Here is a 22,084-nt window from a genome sequence, read left to right as displayed (position 1 = left end):
CCGGGGAGTTATATGAAGCCTTAAAAGGCAAAACGTCAATAAAGACTTACTTTGATAATATTGATTGTGTTTTTTTTAAGTTATCTATACCCTTTACGGTAGGCGTCGCTTTTGGCATGATTTAAATCATATTGATTTAAATCATAAATGATATTATTTTTTTTTGAATAAAAAATTATTGATTTAAATTTCATTTCTCTCTTCTTTTTTTTTAAAAAAATTTAAATAAATTTTGCCCTTTTTCGATTAATTTTCTAAAATTTAATTTTTTATAAAATTATTTTAACACAGATCTTCGTCGTTAAAAATCCCGAAATTATTTTTATTTTTTATTTTTTTTGGGGATATTTTAAAAACTTCTATTTTAAGATCGCTAAAACGGTTCGTTTTGAGCCGATTTTTAAAAAACGGCTAACTTAGTGCCGTTAAATTACCCAATTTCGAACATCTCTATCGCGGCTTATTCAAGCCTTTAGCCTAAAAAAAATGGATTAAGCTTATAAGTTGAGTCTCAAAGATTGAAGGATTGATTGGAAGATTTTTGATTCAATACATGGGCTACACTGTTTTATAGTTGACTAAAGTTAGGTAGTTTTTAAACAATACTAGGCTGTTGTAATGTTCAAATGAGTTAAAGAAAAATGAATAAAAAAGATTTATTATTCAGATTAAATAAAGTTCAAGATTGTTTCAGTTTGTTTTTTAAAACATTATGTAAATGAATATTATAGAAAAGTATGTATATATATATATATATATAATCGAGGATATTTTTTCTTGTTAAATATTATGATTTTACGACGAACTTAATTTTTTATATTATTTTATATTTCTTATTTATTTTTCTTTTATTTTGATTAAGTTTTCACTTTATATTTAAGTATTTAATAAAGATTATTAATGATCATAATTTAGTTCTAACTTTTCTTTATTTGACAACGCTTCTAATCTCCCAATTATAAAAATTTCTTTATTTTACAATTAACTCAAAATTTCATCCAAAAAAATAAATATTAGGCAATCCCTGAAGATTTTGCTGGTAGAAAGGATTTTTTTTTTGACTAAAATATTAAGTTAGCCTTTTTTTTAAAAAAAAATGGCTCTGAGCCGTTTAACGACACCTTCTTAAAATTGTTTATAAACTGACTAAGAAAACTTTATTTTTAGTCTATTTTTTTTAAAAAATATTTTTTTAATTTAAACAAATGAGCTAATAATTCATTAAATTCTAAAGTGTAAAAATAAAATAATTGCAGGTTCGATTAATAAACTTATACCACAAATAAAAGTATTCATAAATTTTGATTTAAAATCATTTTTTAAAAAAAATTTAAATCAAATAAAATCAATTTTTTTTAAAAATCATAATATTTCCTACAAATGAACATAAAAGAGGAAAATTTTTCCTAAAATTAGCTAAAAAAAACAAAATCTTTTTTAAAAAAAATCGATATTTATAGGAAGGCTTTCCAAAGTTTTTAGGGGATTTGGGCCTCAGTGCGCCCTTCCCTAATAAGATTTTGAAAGACAAAAAATAAACTCAATCAGGTGATTCATATTTTTATCCAATTAGAAATGATATAAAATTTTCAGATTATATTGCTTTTGCGTATCTTATCTAATTAAAAAATAAATTTCGAATAAAAAATTATATTTTGAGGGCAAGAGGAGATGGAATATTATAATATTCAAACGAAGAATTGTTTGATATTTGTAATTACGAATTGACAAAATATATCACTTTCATTTTCTAATACTATAATGTTTTATATCTATTTTATTTTTTTTTTTCCTCTTTTCATTTATATTTATATTTATTTTTTCTTTCTAAATCTTTTTTTTTCCCGTCTTCCTTTCTTTTTTTAAAATTAAATTAATATTTTTTTTTATATTATACTTTCTCTTTCACTTGCAACATAATAATATATGTATGTCTTTTTAAAATTTTAGATTTATTTTATAATTTAAAATGCGTGTCAGGGTTATCCAATTATATTTACATTGTTTATTATTATTTATTTATTTTTTAATATAAAAATTAGCGAATATTGTTTCGAAAAAGCGAAACATTTTAATATCTTCAGTGTTTCCGCCATTTTGAAAAATGTATATTCCGAATTCAGTAATAGCCTGTCATTTCATTTTTTATTATATTTTTTTTTAAACTGTTTTCTATACATTTTTTTTTCCTATTTTTACGAATGCCTGAAACTAATAAAATAAATAAATTTAAAAAATAATTAAAATAACTGGAAAAGAGAAATGAAATTAATACGGTAAGAAAAGAAAATTATCCTCGTTCCATTTATCCATAATCCATGTATCACGTGAGCGTGACCCCATTTATAATTTTTTTAAAAAAATAAACAAATTTGAATAAATTTAAAATATTAATTTAAAATATTAATTTAAATAAATATTAATTTAAAATATAAATCCAATATTATTTTTTTTTTATAAATGATTTAGTAAAATTAATGTTTCAATCTCTTTTATCTTTTCCGCGTAAAAAAAAATCGAATCATGTTTTTAATTGGAAAAAAATCAAATCATGTTTTAATTGTAAAAAAATCAAATCATGTTTTAATTTGTAAAAAAATCAAATCATGTTTTAATTGGAAAAAAATCAAATCATGTTTGGAAAAAAAACTGTAAATTTTAATTACGGTCCCCCACGATGTAGTACTACCGTCTCTAATAGAACTCTAAAATAGGGTAGAGGGTAAGAGAGGGCTGTAAGGTAATGTACGCTGTGGGGGGTATAATTTAAGAATAGGGTTGAAGGGAGGGGGTGATAGTAGGGTTGTTAGACTACCTAACACTTTAGTCAACTATAAAGCAGCGTAGCCATGTTTTTATCCAAAAGTATTCAATCTTCAAGTTGAGACTCAGCTTAGAGGCTTAATCCGATTTTTTAGGCTAAAAGCTTCATTAAGTCACAATTTAACAACACTAGATGAAACTAGTAATTAGCAGAGTTGTTAAAGGATCTAGATACAAGTATCTAGATATAAAAATGTGGTATCTGTATCTCTATCTAGATAGATTTTTGGTTAAATAATCTGTATCTAGATATTATTTTAGACGTTGTATCTGTATCTAGATCCATTTTAAAAGTATCTTTTAACAACTCAGGTAATTAGTAGTCAAAAATAAATAAAAAAATGTCATCTAATATTTTAAGTGAGACGTCACTTTTTTTTATAATTTACCGTTTTCACGAAGGGGCCATTCTCGTCTAAGCGGGGGATTTTATAAATAATTTTTTTTTTTTACAAAATTTCGACTAATAAATTGGGGAGGTTATAATATCCATAATAATTGACATCTCGGAGTTGGGAGTGACAAGAAGGGGGGGGGCGACTCGACAAACTGTCGAGAGACTAGAGCATTCCTTACCGTCACCCATATTCTGGATCGATCCAAGTCCGATCCGAACCCAACTCGGGTGGTCTGAACTCGGGTCTTCGCTAACTCGGCCTGATTCGTACCTTGATTCTTAAATGTATCTCGAGAGACTTAGGATTAGTTACATATATGTTTTAAAATTTATTTTAGTTTTCATGGCGTTTATTTTGTTGCCGCTTTCGTCGAAATGTTGCATTTTTTCCTGAAAATATGCTGGAAAATTCGAATCGGTCTCAAATCTTATTAGTCGGAAAACCCGGAAAAACGCAACCAAAACAGAGCTTTACATAAATACCCTCTTCTCTTTTTTAAAAGGTTAAGATGGGCCGGGGAAGGAAGGTCTTAAATTTGGGAGGAGAGGTATAGAAAATAAATGAAACAGATTTTGAGTGCGAAAATAAATTAGCAGTTAAATAATATATCCCATTTATTATGTAATTATTTTTTAAATTTATTAAGTTTTCATGGCGTTTTTTTTGTTGCCGCTTTCGTCGTTGCACGAATCGGTCTCAAATCTTATTAGTCGGAAAACCCGGAAAAACGCAACCAAAACAGAGCTTTACATAAATACCCTCTTCTCTTTTTTAAAAGGTTAGGATGGGCCGGGGAAGGAAGGTCTTAAATTTGGGAGGAGAGGTATAGAAAATAAAATGAAACAGATTTTGAGCGCGGAAATAAATTAGCAGTTAAATAATATATCTTATTTATTTTGTAATGACGTATAATAATACCTAGACTGAGGATACATTCATAATAATGCATTTTGAAAGCGTCGTGTAAATCAGCTGGGCCCGCCATTTTGGTAATCCAATCGATTAACTTGCTTCCTTATTATCTCGACGAATCAGGCAATTCTTTCAATTAAAGTTTAGAGTCAGACATAGGAACAGCCCCTCGTTTAAATAAGGATAACCAAAATGGCGTCTCCAGCTGTTTTTCATCGGTGCGCACTTTTTAAAATAGGTATTATTATTATTGTATGTCATTGAACGGAGGAGGAGCATAATAATGTTAAATTTATTATCTTAAAATATGAATAAGAATTAAAAAATCCAAGAAAAGGTAATAAGAAAAAAAAGCAAAAACCAAAAGATTTACTACACCATATGTTCCTCTCCAACACTCACATCCTTTTTATTTTTTTTATAAAAAAATTAAATTTAAATTAAAAAAATAAATTTTTTTAAAAAAAATTACAAAATTTAACTTTTTTTAAAAAAAAAATAAATTAATAAATGAAATAACACAACCATAATGTTTAATTATCATAATTTAGGAGGTTAAATTTAGGTAATATTCAATTTCGTTTCATTTTTTTATTTTTCGGTTGATTCGATTGGTTCATTTTCTCATTGGCTGATTCTAGAAAGCCCTTCATTGGACCTATTAATAAAAAAAATTATCCATGGGATCCAATCCAAATTCAAGGTCAAAAACCGACCGAGTCGGATAAAATGTGTGTCGGTAGATCGAACCCGGGTTTGATTTAAACTCGAATAGTTCCGCGCGGATAGGTTGACTCGGTATATTCGTTCATTCATTTAAAGTGGGATCATTGTGCCTTTTTTTTCTTTCTCGAGATTCATAAGATAAAAAATTGGTAATGTTTATAAATAGTTTAGAAAAGAAAGAAAGAAAATAAAGAGTAAATAGAGAAAAGAAAGAAAAGAAAGAAAAAATGAAAAGAAAAAAATGAAAAGAAAAAAAGAAAGTGAGAAAAGAAAGAAAGAAAGAAAGAAAGAAAGAAAGAAAGAAAGAAAGAAAGAAAGAAAGAAAGAAAGAAAGAAAGAAAGAAAGAAAGAAAGAAAGAAAGAAAGAAAGAAAGAAAGAAAGAAAATAAAATAAAATAAAGAAAGCAAATAGAAAGAAAAGAAAGGAAAGAAATCAATTACCGATAGCTGGAACAGGTGAATTTAATATATATATTTTTGGTAGAATGAATTAAAGTATAAAAGAAATATTTTCGCATTCTTTCGCTATTTTTTTTTTCCTCTTTTCAAAAAAGCAAGCAAAATGAGAAAAATTAGAACAAAATTTTATAATTTTTTATTGAAATCTTACATGAATGTTATATATTTTTTTTTAATAGAAGCGATAAAAAAAAATTTATGTTGAAAGATTATTTCTTCTTACCAGAGATTTCCGATTCCGTTTCGCAACATAAAAAACGCTTGAATGAAAGAAAGTTTAAAGCTTTTTTAATGAAAAATCCCTTAGAAGTTAGTTCGCCTGTAATCATAATTGTTTACCCGTGAGCCAGGGGGACTTCGCTAGCTATCGGCTGGTTTACACCCCATTCCTCCCTTATTCCCACTTCCATACCCTCTCCTAACCCCCCCTCCCCTTACCAAATCAAAATTAGCTAAAAATCAAAAACTACCCCCTTCCCCCCTTTCTATGATTAGTCGTATCTTCATAAATCATTGATCCATTTCAATGACGATCTAGAATCGTAACAAACCCTTCCCTCTCTTCACCCATTCGGTAGAAATTTCTCACGCAGAACTACTAAACTATGCAAATATTACATCAATATCAGTTGATTTGGTTTCAAGAAGTTTTAAACATTATAAGAAATTAGAAGAATCTTCGGCTCTTTTTTTTGGGCATACTTTCACTTTAGACTTTGTCCTGATTCGGAGATTGGTAATAACTGGCCTCCTATGTGATTGTATAATCCGCGGTTAATATTGGTGTTCCATTCATGGTTGTACGTACGCCACCTAGCGAACCTTTTGTATATCTAACATTTTTCTTTATAAGTGGTTTCAGAAAACGCGGTGCCAATTATGTCAAATAATAATATACACGAAGCTTTTCAGTATTATTATTATAGATAGAGACACTTCGGCTTAATGCCAGGGGCGGAATAAAATTTGCTAACCATTACAGTGCGAGATAATATTTTTGCCTCTTCAAAATTGAGTTATATTTTTTTTTTCAAGAACAACATTTTTAAAAAAAACATATGTTTCTTAGTTATAACGTTTTTTTTTCCACCTTGTTAAATCCAACTATACAATCTGATAAACTCTCATTTCTCATCTATACGAAAGAAAAAAAATTTCGAAGAAATTTCATTTGGCGTTTTGTCGTAGTTCTTTTTAATAATAAAAAAACGCCATCTTTATTAATATCGTCGAAATCGAAATTTTAACTAAGTTCTAAAAAAAGGTCAGATTTTTTTTTCTAATTTTTAAATCCACCCACTACCCCCCCCCCTCACCTGGCATTAATAAAATGGGCTACTGCTTTATTTTGAGCGGTATGTCCCAATGACATATATAATATCTAGACTGACGTTCATTCATTAAAAGTGTACATCAATGCAAATCAGCTGGAGACGCCATCTTGGTTACACTAATCATTATTCAAAATTTTTTAAACGAGAGGCCAATTTATTCCTAATGTCTGATTCAAACTTTAATAAATAATTACCGGATCATCGAGATAATAAGGGAGCAAGTTATCAATTTAATTAGTAGTTATTAACACGAGAATAATAATATATGTGTTACCAAAATGGCGGGTCCAGCTGTTTTGCTTTTAACGACGCTTAAAAATGCATTTTAATGAATGAATCGTCAGTTTAGGTATTATATATGCCATTGGTGTAAACGCTTGTATTTAAATTGAAATTTTTTTTAAAAAAAAATCGCTAAAATGGAGGAAATATCATCCAAATTCACAATTTTTTACTTTAAAATTTCCTAGGGAGATATATAAGCCAGATTCCCAATTTTTTAGCGATTTTTGTTTTGGCGATTTAGAAACCTATCTCCCAAAAAATATAACTCCGGAACATAAAATACATTGACGCTAATCTAACATAGAGACCTTCGTGGGCCTTAATTTTTTTGGCCAAACCCGGCCCAGGCCAGCACAGTGGCGTAGCTATGGCGGGGGTTTTCGGGTTTGAACCCTTCCCAGAGCAAAAAATTTTTTTTTTAGATTACCCTTTCAAAAGATTCGGCTTTTATATGCATGGACCCCCTCTAAGGAAAATTCCTAGCTACGCCACTGGGCCCACAGTAAAAAATAATTTTATAGGCCTTGATCCGGCCCATATCTAATATTTAAAAAAAAAATTATAAAGAAGCCCATTAATAAGTTTCAGAAAGAAAAAAATTTCCCAAGCCCTATTATTATCCAAAAAAAAATTAATTTATTTTTTTCTTCCTTTCTTTCTTTCTTTCTTTCTTTCTTTCTTTTTTACTTTCTTTACCTTAATTACAGTTACAGGCTTAAAGTGTACGAATATTTATTATAAATGATAAATAATTTATTATTCCTTTCTAATCTATTGTGTAGTAGAAGTCTATTAGCATCTTTAATGTTTTGAGAAACTCTTTAACTTGCTAACTATTTGAAAGTAAAGATAACTTTTTGTTCTCTAACTATTTGAATTTTTGGGGGAACATTAATTTTGTAATATATCTTATAATATAAAAAAGGTGTTAGTTTAATTATATATAATGTATGTTATATATATTTTTTTAAAGATATAAAGTTCAAAATAAAATTTTGTTTAATAATTCTTTCCCACCCAATCATACTAAAAATTAAAATTTTTGTGACTAGCAATATTTTTTTTGTTTTAACAATAGATAGTCAGGCTTGGCATTTTTAAATTTAGGAAAATAAAATATTAAAAAGGTCACTTATTTTAGATTTAAAGTCTTTCTTTCTTTCTTTCTTTCTTTCTTACTTTCGTAATTTAGCACTAATCTATAAAAAAAAAATATTTAATGTTTTGTTTTTACCTTTTATCTTTTCAAATCGAATTTATTAAATAAGATAAGTATGATTTCGATTTTATTTTTTTTTACCAGAAGTTAAAAATATATTTTTTTTTTACCAAATTAATAACCAATCAATAACCAATCAATTTTAATAATTATTTTTTTTATTATTATTATAAGAGAAAAGAAAAAAATAAAAATAAATAATGGATGATTAGATTAGATTTTAAAACAAAAAAAGATGAATAGAATAAAATTAAAAATAAAATAAAATAATTTGTAAATTTCTTGTTAAGGTTTGCAGAAAATTATTAAGTTATTTTTAAAAACAAATAAATATGATTTTTATTTTTTACGGGGAGTAATTTGTATTTTTTGAAGGAAATATGGAAATGTAAAAGCAATTAAAATATTTTTTCAAATCAATATTGATAAAATATTTTTATTTTAACGGTGGGAAATTCAAAATTTTCTATTTCATTTATATTATTTTATTCTTTTTTCCTAATTTATTTCATTTTTTTTTGATTTTTTTTCTTTCTCATTTCAAAATTTTTTTATTTCAATTTATATTTTACAATTTTTTTTATTTTATTCTTACATTTTTGTTGATTTTTTTTTTCTTTCTCATTTCAAAATTTTCTATTTCATTTTTATTTTTGATTTTTTTTCTTTCTCATTTCAAAATTTTTCTATTTCAATTTTTCTATTTCAATTTATATTTTACAATTTATTTTATTTTATTCTTACATTTTTGTTGATTTTTTTTTTCTTTCTCATTTCAAAAATTTCTATTTCTATTTTACAATTTTTTTATTTGTATTCTTTTTTCTTTTTATATATTTCATTTATTTTGATTTCTTTTTCCTCATTTCAAATTTTTTTTCATTTCAAAATTTTCTATTTTACAATTCTTTTATTTTTATTTTATTTCTCTTTCCTTTTTTATTTATTTCATTTTTTTTCTTTTTTTTCTCATTTCAAATTTTTATCTTTTTTTACATTCTCATTTTATAAAAACTTTTATAATGAATGATTCAACTTTACCCCGATTTAAAACTCCCCTAGGGTTAATATTAAAAAAATAATTTTATTTTTTATAAAATTAATCATGAAATTTTCCCTTATATAATAATATATCGATATCGATTATCATAATAAATATTCTTAAAAATAATCAAATCAATAATTATTTTTAACAAAAAAAATAGGTGTAATAAATATAGATAAATACATCATTTCCTTCCTTCCTTCCTTCCTTCCTTCCTTCCTTCCTTCCTTCCTTCCTTCCTTCCTTCCTTCCTTCCTTCCTTCCTTCCTTCCTTCCTTCCTTCCTTCCTTCCTTCCTTCCTTCCTTCCTTCCTTCCTTCCTTCCTTCCTTCCTTCCTTCCTTCCTTCCTTCCTTCCTTCCTTCCTTCCTTCCTTCCTTCCTTCCTTCCTTCCTTCCTTCCTTCCTTCCTTCCTTCCTTCTCTTCCTTCCTTCCTTCCTTCCTTCCTTCCTTCCTTCCTTCCTTCCTTCCTTCCTTCCTTCCTTCCTTCCTTCCTTCCTTCCTTCCTTTCTTTCATTATTATGCAACACAGGTATATTTTAAAAAAGCTTTTATTACAACGCAATAAAAACAAGATTTAAAACTAATAAATAGAAAAATATTTATTTTTTTAAATTTATCATGACTTTTAAGCATAATTTTTTTAATTTTTTTTAAAAAATTTGACAACTTCAAACAGTAAAGATCAAACAAATCAATCAAGTTTTTTTTTTTTTACATTAACTTTTCTCAATGATTTCATATTTACATATAATGTGTTTATAAAAGTGATTTTGTAATTAAAATAAAGGCAATTTAGGTGATACGCGTTTTAAAATTAAAAATATAATAATCATACATACCTTACGTGCTAATTGATATTCTTCGTTATTTTAATTTAAAAAAATTATACTATGCTAATTTCATAATACGATTCGGAGAGATAATTGATGGTGGGGTAGGGGGTAGAGGTCGGGAAAATAGAATAGACTAATAAATTAAATAAATGGTCTCTATCCGGCTTTGAATCGCTTTGCCGGGTTACGATTAGGACCACCACCCCCCCCCCCCTTAATATCCGTTCCATTTACGAAGATTTAAATCCAATCCAAACTCTTTAACATATCTGGAGAAAAAAAAAAGAGTTACTTAAAATATTCTTAGAATATGAATTCAATTTTCCCATTATTTCCGCAAACCTTAAGAACCTTTGAGAATCGTGCTTTATCCTTTTATCAAGGAACTTGGCTGACACATTCCTAAACTTACGGATATGAACCTCGCTAAGGATCCAGCCATAGCTACATTAGCTTCATGGGGCACGAAGACTTTTTCTTAAAGACAAAGACTCGCCATGGCGATTCAGATGGCTAATCACCTTAGCTTTACGAGCAGCCTCATCCCACTAGATGATTTTTTTAACATTAAAATGTATATTTTTTTTAACATATATATATGATGTGTATTTGAAATTAGCATATTATTACAATTTATATAATAATTTTTATAAATATTTATATATAAATTTGCTTATTTTCATTATTTTTCTTTTATTTTTTAAAATAAATAAAATTAAATTAAATAAATAGATAAAAAGAACGGATTCATCTATCGTGTACAAGATAACATAAAATTTAAAATAATTTTTGGGTTAAGGTTGTCGAGTTATATTCATTTCAAAATTCATTTTAGGTAATAAAATTTAATAAATAAATATGTAAAAAAAAACCTATAAAAATATTAAAAAATTGCTAAAAATTGTTTGCTTTTAAATTTTTTTAAATTTTTTCGCACTAAATTATTAGAAAAAAAAGAAAATTTTTTTAATGTTAAGGGAATGGTTTGGAAAGAACACCGCCTTACGCGTTCGAAACTCCGCACGGTGACATGTTAAGCTCCTCGTCATTTCGTATGACGAGTTGTAATTCTTATTGTCCCTTGCCGCGTTTTCCGGCCAGTTCCAGGACTTCTTCTGTAAGATATATTATCCATGACAGCGGCAAGGTAGACTGATAATGTTGGCAATTTTAAAAGATGCCTCTAAATTTAACCCAATATTTTAGCCAAAAAATATTAAGCAATCCTGGAGATTTTGCTCATAAATGGCGGAAAGGTTTCGACATCTGTTAACCAAATCTTTGAGGCCGGCGTAATATATTTTTTGGTCAAAATCTTAATTTTAAAATGGCCCTAAAATGGAGTCGTTTAGCTTAATGTAAATAATTTATATATTGGATTCTATTTATTTCTAGACATTACCCAGCATTCACAGTTAGCACGGATTCCCGGCAAAGGACACAAAAATGAATGTAGAAATATTGTATTTGTATAATCATATTAGAGTGCAAAAGTAGGCCGAACGAACTTTGAGCCGGTCCTATTTTATAAAAAATAGTATTCGGGTTGAGTCGGGCCTAATAATTTTTAAGAAAATTCGGGCCCGGCCGGGCCTTAGAAATATTTTAAAAATATATCCAAATTTATCAATTTTTTAATGTTGAATTTTTTAAGTAAAATAAAAATATTTATAGAAACTGGACCCCATATAACATATGGATACCTTATTTTGAAGCAATTATAAAGATTAATTTATATATTTAAATAAGTTCAGGCCAGGTCGGGCCGGTAGAATTGGGCCAGGCTGGGTAAAACTTTTTTAAAAAATTTTGCGGGCGATGCAGATCACTAAAGTAATAACTTTACAATGTTGACAATTTAGATCTTATTGTTCCTTTGGATTGTATTGTAAGTTATAACGTTTTAGAAATTTAATTTATTTTCCGCGAACTATATATCTCGATCACAAACAAAAAATATACGTCAGAGGCCTCGGATCGTGGCCGTATTTTTAAAATTATTTTAAAAAATATAACCGGGCCGGGCCATTTTAAAACCGGGCAATTTTAAAACCGAATATTTTAAAACCGAATATTTAAACAAAAAAACTCCGGGCCGGGCCGAAAACCCCGGGTCATGCAAATTGTACCTCTCGCAGGTCTCTGATATATAAAAATTGGAAATTATCTGTTTAAAAAAAAAGAAACAAATATCATCTTTATGGGAGAAAAAAGAAAAATTCGAATAAAACCCCAGATTTACTCCCTAACCAACGAGAGAAAAATTTCACTCCCTACATCCTCCTCCCCTAGGAGCTTATACCCCTATCCCCTGAACAAAAATATATGAAGGCAAAAAGCTGCTTACCCTCCAATCTGACATCAAATTAGACCTGAAAACAACAATGACTTGGGCCAAATGGCGCGTAGCCGAAGTTTTAATTTGATTTTTGATTGGCTTAAGCTTGAGGTTCTTTGACATTTTTATTTTTTTACTTGCTGTACTTACAAGATATAAGCTATTTTTATCTCCTCACAAAACTCGAAAGGATTGTAAGGCACATAAAATGTACAATATTTTTTCAAATCGGCGCCATTATATTTTTTTAACCGCGAACATATTTGCGAATTTTTGCGATTTATTTTATTAATATATTTCTATATTCCAGGGAGCAACCATATGGAAATTGATTATTCTATTTCCACGAATTAATAAATTTTTTTATAAATTGATTTTTTTATCTATTAATTGTTATTGTTTAAATCTAAAAATTTTTTTATTACTTTTCAATTTATAAGTGGTTAAAAAAAAATATATTAATTAATAAATCCCCGCTTAAAATTGTAAACAAAGACGCGTACGTTTTTTTGAGTCTCGGAGCAATACGCGACCCCTCAATTTGTAAGTATTATAACTCGAGATTTGATTTTCGGTTCCTTGAGATTTACCCAGAGTTAGTAACACACACTTCAAATCCTTAGCCGAAAAACCAATGAGTAGACTTTAAGCGAGTGCTATTCAAAGTAGAGATCTGCAGGCCCGGCCCGTACTCGGCCCGAGTTCGACCTGACCCGAACGGGCTTCGGGCCGGGCTTGGGCCTAATTCTAAATCGGGTTCCGGCCGGGCCCAATATTTTTTAAAAAAATTCGAGCCAGGTCGGGTCAGTCTATGGGATTTTTTCTAAATATATCTCTTAAATTTATCAATTTTATATTTGAATTATTTATGTAAAATATAAAATTTCGATTTTATTTATTGAGACTAAACGCCAAATAGCATGTGTTCTTTTATTTTGAGTAATCATAAAAAATATTTAAATAAATTCAGGCCGGGCCGGGTCGGTTACAAAAAATTTTGGGTTCGGGCCGGGCTTGAATAATTCTAAGCCCATTTAGGTGGGAGAGTGGAGAGGTGTATACAATTGCATTCCAAAAAAATTGAGGGAGTGGGTTCTCCGAAATGATGCCCTAAAGGGACCCAACCCAGCCCCACTCCTTATGATTCTAATTACGTCATTGCATCATAGGGCCCAACCGTGATTCAGGACAATGGAGTCAACACACAACATTAGTTGGTATATACATTCTATATTTTAGTTATAAGGAGGGAGGAATTTAACGAATATTCCTTACAGTATTTTTTTTTTCTTACAGTTACCCTCGTGGATCTAAACAACAGCCTTAATTATTTAGAGAATTTCTTTGTAAAAAATGGGGTGCGATCAATGACATATTATAATACCTGGACTGACGATGCGTTCATAATAATGCATTCGAAAGCGTCGTTGGATGCAAATCAGCTGCACCCGCCATTTTGGTAACCCATATAGTAGATTATTTCTCATGTTAAAAACTACTATTTAAATTGATAACTTGCTTTCCTTATTATCTATATGATCCGGTAGTTCTTTTTAATAAAGTTTGCGTCAGACATAAGAATAAATTGGCCTCTTGTTTAAATTTTTTTGAATAACGATATGGGTAATCAAAATGGCGTCCCCAGCTGTTTTCATTGATGTACACTTTTAATGAATGCATCCCAGTCTAGGTATTATTATATGGCATTGAGTGCGATGCCCCGGTCTTTTATAAAGTATTACACACAAGTCTCATAATCTTCATTGATCTAAGGGGGGGGGGGGGGGGGTAGGTGGGTCATATAGGTTAGGGGGCTTAAATCATTGTCAAGATATGAAACTATTGGTAGCATTCTTTTAATATATTACATAGTGGCCTAAAATATCAAAAAAAATTAAATTCAGAAACTTTCGTAATTTTAACGGGAGAAGGTAAGATATTCTTTCTTAATATTAAAACAAGAAACGTAATAAGTAGGAAGAAACTAAAAATTTTTATAAAATTTAAATATTAGCATAATGATTTGATTTTTTTAGAATACAATCTATTCGAGGTTTGAAGATGTAGATATTATTAAATTATCAGAAAAATTTTCAGGATCGCTCTAACGTATGATTGGTCGGGGCCTTAGAAATTTTTTTTTAAAAAAAATATTAAATTTTAAGCCGAATAAATCATAAAAATAAATTCATAATCTTCTTCAACTAACTTAAACTGTTGAAAAATGCACAGTGAATTATTTTAAAGATATGTTTCTCGTATACTCCCTGATCTAGATTTCTAAAAACGGCCCTGTAAAGATTTTAGCTAAATGCTTAGAGATTTTGCTCATAGGTGGCAGACAGACTTGGTCCTCTATTTTTTCTAAATCTCGAGGGTTGCCTAATATTATTTTTGTTAAAATCTTTATCGGCCCTTTTAACAACACTGCTCTCTAATCCCTTTGAAAAACGCAGCTAAAATTATTTAAAAATGATTATAATTTCGCTTATAAAATTTTAAATTAAGAATCCTGGGTCAGGGGGGTGAGCGATAAATACCTACATTCCTAAAGGACGAAAAAATGAATAAAATCTTTATTGGGTGTGTTAGAGAGATCTATACTGAAACTAGGCTTAATATGTTATCAATTAAAATTTAAGAATGTGTTAAAATAGGAAATCCTAAGTTATTCTTTAAAAAATTCTAAAAGTAACGTCCCACCACTTGGCAGTCCTCGTAAGAAATTTTAAATGGCATTACTTTTCTGCCAGTCAAAGCAGGTCTTATGGCACAAATTATACTGACTACCCAGAATATACTACAGGGCGATCTCTAGAAGCGGCGTCAAAATATTTTGACAGTGCAAGGAGATATTTTCATTTTAATAGAAAGGAGTATACCTTCCTTCCTTCCTTCCTTCCTTCCTTCCTTCCTTCCTTCCTTCCTTCCTTCCTTCCTTCCTTCCTTCCTTCCTTCCTTCCTTCCTTCCTTCCTTCCTTCCTTCCTTCCTTCCTTCCTTCCTTCCTTCCTTCCTTCCTTCCTTCCTTTCCTTTCTTTCTTTCTTTCTTTCTTTCTTTCTTTCTTTCTTTCTTTCTTTCTTTCTTTCTTTCTTTCTTTCTTTCTTTCTTTCTTTCTTTCTTTCTTTCTTTCTTTCTTTCTTTCTTTCTTTCTTTCTTTCTTTCTTTCTTTCTTTCTTTCTTTCTTTCTTTCTTTCTTTCTTTCTTTCCATAGTGAAATTTAACTTTATTTTATATAAATGGATTTGATATTTAAAAATAAACCCAAGATACAAGACACATATATATAACAAATCATATATACTGCCAGGCCAATTCGTTATACTTTAAAGAAAATAATATATACAATTAATAGAATTTGGTGGATAGGGGTCGGTTGAGCCCTCTTTCCCCCGCCCCCTCGGGGACACGTGATTAATCTTTCGGAGGGCTCAGAGGGTTTCCCACGACATATTTGAATCGTCTGATTTCTGATATGTTCGATAGTTATTAATGATTGGCGTGTGGCAAAGCTGGATTCTCTACCTAATGCTTGGTTAAATGTAAACCATTTTCCTCTTCTTAATCTTCCGATTTATTCTGGAATTTATGTCCTGTTGGCACTTTGCGAATTTGAAATCTCTCCTTGTTTCGGTTATTATTCCCTATTCATTTAAAGATTTTTTTAACATGAATATCCGTTGGTGGTTCTTACCTACACTGGTTTATCCTGATTGTAACGAGGCTGGTTTAGTTGATAGTGATGGTGGGGTTTTATTTTTCTTTTTATAATGTGTAAAAGTTACTTGTATTTACTCTTATTAGTTATGTGATAGGTTGATTAACTCTAATGTAGAAATTTGAGAAATTTATTATTTGTTACTGGGGTGGGATGTTGAACCGCAGCAGTTGGCATAACAGTTCAGTTCCATACCGATTAAGGATAAATTATTAAACACATTTTTAGCCTGGAAAGGGGGACAAACACCTTGATTAGGTAGCAGAATTATACTTATATTTTATGATCAGACTTTTGTCTATTTATCCTTCAAAAATGCCTAACCCCTCCTAAATTCTCTATCACCCCATTCAAACACACACAATTTTGAAAAGACTCACTTCCTATAAATTATTACATATACAAAAGCCAAGATGGTAATAGCCGTCTACCACATTGCTGCACTTAAATTATCAAAAAATATCAATGTGGGCCACCTAAATGAGATTCTCAAATTAATATCTCTAAAAACAAATTAATCTGTAAATTACACTTTTTTGCTTGTTCACAACATTTATCCTCCTGCCTCGCGGTACTTCTTTTACCGTCGATACACTCAATTATAATTTCTAATGATGAAATCATTTAAACTACCAATTTTTTAACAAATTTCTCTCGTTAGATTCTATGATCTTCACTCTTCTCAATAACAATTTCTTATAAAATTAGTACTCGCTTTCAAAGAATCATTTTTTAATGTTATTTATGTAATATTTTTAGACCTCTCTCTACAAGATTTATCAAATCGTTCATGACACTAACCTTATTGCTTCACAAAAACCTAATGGTGATATCTACTAGTGTTGTTAATCGGCTCGTTTTGAGCCGATTTTTAAAAAACGGCTAACTCAATATTTTAGCCAGAAAAATATTGCCTAAGGCCAAATTCATAATGGGATCGGATCCGACAAAATTTAACAGCTGATCGATTTTTAAATCGGTTTATGAAAATCAATTTTTCTTTATATTAATGGTCAAGATTTTTCTAGTGGATAAAAATGCTCAATTTTTTCAAATTATATTGATTAATGCTCAAATATGATATTCTAAAAAAATCAGCCAAAAAAAATAATCCTAAATAGAAAATCTAGCCTGGTGCATATATGCACCGTTAACCATTAAGAGGTTAAAAAAGATAAAAATTATATAAAATACTATAAGATGTAATTTATAATAAAAACGAGAAAATGTTTATATATTATGAAAATCCTTGAAACATTTAATATGGAGTGCGATTTGACATGTTTGGCACATATATCTTGAGTGCGTATGGCAATATCCATCTTCGTCTTTTTCCATCTATAATTTTGGATAAATAATGTCCAGATGAATCAATAGGGTTTTCACACTGTAATGCAAACTGGCTGGCGTGACCTGTACTTGAATTTTTTTCAATTTTTACTGGCGTTCGAAGGAGGTAGTTAGTAACTTCTCGTCTAAATGCAAGCAAACTCTTCTTGTCATCTCGATTCACGAATTTCCAGATTTTCCATGAATTTACCAAAGCTACATCAATAAAATTGGTGAATATTGGCCACCACCATTTTTTTCCTCTTATTTTTATTCTATATGTAGATATTAGATTATCACATAGATCAACTCCACCCATGTGTTTGTTATAAGCAGTTACCATATTTGGCTGAGGAATTTTTATTTTAGAAGATATTTTCTTAGAATACCTTGAAACATTAGAAAGCAAAGAGATAGTGTGGCATGTCGATGCAACGGTCACCACCGAATTATCATTCCAACGAACTACAAATATTTCGTTTAATTTTTCAAACCTATAATCATAATATCCTCTTTCTTTTTTTGCTACAACCTTTATAGATTCAACTGGGCAATGCTCTATTCTATTGTCCCTCACAGTTCCAGTTGCAAAATATCCCATTTGTTTTAAGTATGACAAGAGTTTAAATGATGTAAAGAAATTATCAAAATATATTTTATGATAATTTGGTTTTTGCAATGCCTTTAATAATTTTATGATTACTTTTCCACCTAATCCATATTCATATTTATTTTCGCTTTTCCCTTGATATATATCAAATGAGAATACGTAACCGTCGGAAGAGGCCAATATCCAAGACTTGTATCCGAATCTAATTGGTTTTCCTTTTATGAACATTTTGCAAGAATGTCTTCCTCGATATGGTATCATCTGTTCATCTATTGATAAATGATGTTTAAAAATTCCGAATTGCTGAAATTTATTATTCAATATTAATGTAAGGCCTAACTTTATAAAATCTATCATGTATATCTATTTTAGTATTGTCTGCCAAATGGATATTATATTTCAAATTTCGAAATTGTAATTGGGTCATTGTATCCCGGATTATTGGAATAGAAATATCGCTGTCATTAGACCAGTACATTCTTTCTTGTGGGAGAGAATGATATCCAGTAAATAATAGAATTCCAATAAATCTCTGAATATCTTGGATGGTTATGCATATGTTAGGTCTATTCATTTGTTTAGCATAAATATTACTTTGTTCTACAATTAAGGAATATAAGTCTTCGTCGAAAATTAAACAAAATATATCTGATGGACTTTTACCATGTAAATCATTTTCAAGTTTTATTACATCTTCCTTTTCTCCATTGAAAGGGCTTGAAGAATATATTGCATCCGTTTTTCTCCATTTTAAATTGTGAGAAATTCGAGAATAGCTTCTTGTAGAATATGGTTCTGGAAGGTCGTCATACTGAATTGTGAATCTCCAATTCTCCAGCTGTATCTGAAGGCAAAACTCCGACATTTGTTAAGTCATTTTCATCGAAATCTTTTTCATCACTAACTGCAGAGGGGTTTGGCGGAATTATAACCATATCTCTTTCTTCAATTGGTTCCTCTTCAAAAAGTTGAGCAAGCGCTTGTTCAGTTGTTAGAAAACGTTTCATTAAAAAAATTTATTAAAAATTAAATATCTAGACAAATTATTTTCGTAGAATCTTGATTTTTTTATTAGTCATCTATTATTTTGATAATTTTGATTGAATTGACAAAACAGGTGCATAATATTTTATATAAATAAAATAAAATCTTCAGAAAGGAAGAGGCTAAAAATAATTTTAAACTTTTGAATATTTATGAACCTAATAATTTCATATAATTTGATCGGGATAAAAAATTATAATAGGAACAATATATTATTCGATTTAATCTCAGGGGAAAAAAATTTTTTTAAATTATTTTCAAAAGGTCTTTTTTGGGTATAAAATTTTTTTTAAAAATTCTTAAGGGGCTCGAGCCACCCACCCCTCCCCTTCCCACCCTTAGTGACGGTAGTGGTTTTAAGTATAATATAAAAAATTATAATTCATTATGTTAAATTTCATTTGTTTGAATTTTTTTAAATAATATATACTGCTAGATGGTTAACGGTGCATATATGCACCAGTCAACTTTATGTGGTTACCTACTAAAATATTAATTATTTAAAAATTCAAAAATGATTGATAAATATTGATATATCTATAAAGAATATATACACACTAGTTTTCATCGAAATAATTTTATAATATGCTCGTGAGATCACTTAGAAAATTTTGCATTTTAGACCTCATAAATTCGCAAAGTTTGAGGGTTTCTTAGGGGCATAAAAAAATATTTTTTTCATATTTTTCTTTTCCAGTTTTGAAGTACAATGTCTGAACTATATAAAAATCTTTTTTATTATTTTTTAAAAAAAAACTACTATGTTAAAATAAGGTATATAGGAGGTGGTGCATATATGCACCGTTAACCAGTAACGGGTAAAGCCAATATTTCTCAGGTTATTATAATGTATAAAATTAAAGATAAAATCAATATCATTTTTAAAAAAGTTGATTCTCATAAACCGATTTAAAAATCGATCAGCTGTTAAATTTTGTCGGATCCGATCCCACTATGAATTCGGCCTAAGCCTCGCGATTTAGCTATTTGATGTCTATAGACCTTTGTGCCATTTATGAGCAAAATTTTCAGGCTTGCGTAATATTATTCTGGATAAAATATCGACTTACGGTTTTTAAAAATCGGCGCAAATCGAGCAGTTTAACAACACTGATATCTACCCCATCGCAATATAATAATGATGCAGTTCAAAACTGAATGGAATAACATACTAAGTACATACCAATTAGGATTTGGAGTCTAAGGTGGACGTGAAATATCCTATGGTGTTATTCGTACTTCTGTAGCATATTTGCGAACATTTCATGAAATGTTTTTATGACCAATATCCTCTGATCATTAAAAAATTTCCTAGAAATATATTAGGGTATTGAAACACCTTTTCTATGCCCACATGTTATCTTCCGACGAAGGTATTCAACAGAACGGGGGACACTTAGACCTCTCCTAGTTTACTTTGGTATTCCTAATTTTATGATCCTAAATGTAAATTCGATTACTATGGAACCATCTGTGTGGTTCTCTACCTAAAATAATCGAAGTTTTCTAATCTTCTTGACGCCGCCAATTCTAAAAATTTAGGACTCATAACTAATAAGAGACAAAAAATTAGCGTTAATTACCGATTTACCTAGCTATAAAATTGTCGACCTTAATAGATTATCATCCATATTAGTCTCACATTTATCAAACATCCTTCCATCTAAGGGAATGTTAATCACAGTTTGCAATAATCATAGGCGTATCCAGGATATTTCTATAGAGATTTGGGGGAAAACATTTAGGTGGATATTCTGCCACAATTTTATTGGAGGTCTTTAGGTCCCCTTATTGCGGACTTTTGCTTATGTTATAATTTTTAAAAAATAATTTGATTTTTCACTTTTTTTATATTTGACCCTATCTATCACGATTCGGTCAATTGACCGGTCAAAATTCAATAAAATTTTATTATTATAAGTGTGATTAATAACAAATATACAAAATATATTACATAAATATAAATGAATATTATTATTTGTGATTTGATTTCATTCTTGAAATACTGTTTCGTTTTCACATCCGGTGGCAGGGTCGTTTTCTGGTTCAATTGTATAATCATCTTCTATTATATTTTTAATTAATCGTAAATCTGATAAACGTAACTAATTTTCCTTGAAATTTTATAATCTATTTGGTTGTATGAATATTACCCAAAAGAATCAATTTCTCTCGGAAGAAGAAGTTAAATTTGGAAGGGTTAACAAGATTTGCTACTTCCCTTAAAGGGCAAGTACAAAGTCTTTTTTTTACCAGCTTGATGACTCTGATTAATAATTGTGAATTCTACAGCAATCCGTATATCTTATTTATCAAAACCACTTTTAGAGCAAAAAATTTATTGTAATACCTAAGATAGCTTTATTATCTCTACCTTCCTGAATATCTAGTTCTTTTCATCGAATTCATAATTTGTGAGAAGATGCTTGATTAGAGGATTTAGTATTTAGGCTGCATTATGAACAGAGTATGTGGACAATTTTTTTATTAATTCATACATATATATAATTTTTATTTTTTCTTCTGATGAAGAAAATATTGAGTTTTGTGAATAATAGGTTATTTAAAGATAAAATACCATTTTTAACTTGGAACAAAGTACATTTGGCTCCTTGACATCTCGACAATGACATAGCTAGCAGTTTAGATATATTTAAAAATTTTCAATCCAATATCGTTGTTGATATGATCACATATTTCTCTTGGGGAATGTATTACATACAGGTTCCTTCAAGGACCGACACTTTAAAAGCTATTTTTGCAAATTTGTATTTGTTGCATACGTTTTGTTGAAAAAGCTTACTGTGGTAAACAAAACGTAACTTAAGGAGGGTGATAAGGCATGTTGATTTCTGTCGCGGGAAAATGCTGCACTTGGTACATATTTATTTTCAAAAAAACCTAAAACACTTTACTCGTTCAAGATCCTGAAAGAATAATTGTTAGGTGAGTGTGGCACCTCCATAAAATATAATATGGTTAAAGTCTAATTTAGATTTTTAAAATTCTTC

General features: G+C 29.2%; 2 protein-coding genes across 2 annotated transcripts in view; both read right to left on the bottom strand.

Annotated features, from left to right (window-relative positions):
- LOC135931652 (neuroglian-like) overlaps nucleotides 1-8,187 on the bottom strand; it is a 38,603-nt gene extending 30,416 nt beyond the window's left edge. The window contains exon 1 of the mRNA XM_065468905.1: nucleotides 8,172-8,187. The gene's annotated coding sequence lies outside the window, so the exon portion shown is untranslated. The remainder of the gene's footprint in view (nucleotides 1-8,171) is intronic.
- A 9,161-nt stretch (nucleotides 8,188-17,348) lies between these two features.
- LOC135922739 (piggyBac transposable element-derived protein 3-like) lies at nucleotides 17,349-19,036 on the bottom strand. Its single transcript, XM_065457186.1, has 2 exons — nucleotides 18,842-19,036; nucleotides 17,349-18,332 (listed from the first exon to the last, which is right to left on the bottom strand). The coding sequence occupies exons 1-2, from the start codon at nucleotides 19,034-19,036 to the stop codon at nucleotides 17,349-17,351; spliced, it is 1,179 nt and encodes a 392-aa protein (XP_065313258.1).
- Nucleotides 19,037-22,084: the final 3,048 nt, after the last annotated feature.

This window comes from Gordionus sp. m RMFG-2023, chromosome 1 (assembly GCF_954871325.1).
Source record: "Gordionus sp. m RMFG-2023 chromosome 1, tfGorSpeb1-WG-v2, whole genome shotgun sequence".
Classification (NCBI taxonomy): Eukaryota; Metazoa; Nematomorpha; class Gordioida; order Chordodea; family Parachordodidae; genus Gordionus; species Gordionus sp. m RMFG-2023.
Note: the sequence above shows the minus strand (reverse complement) of the source record. Positions and strands in the feature narration are given on the sequence as shown.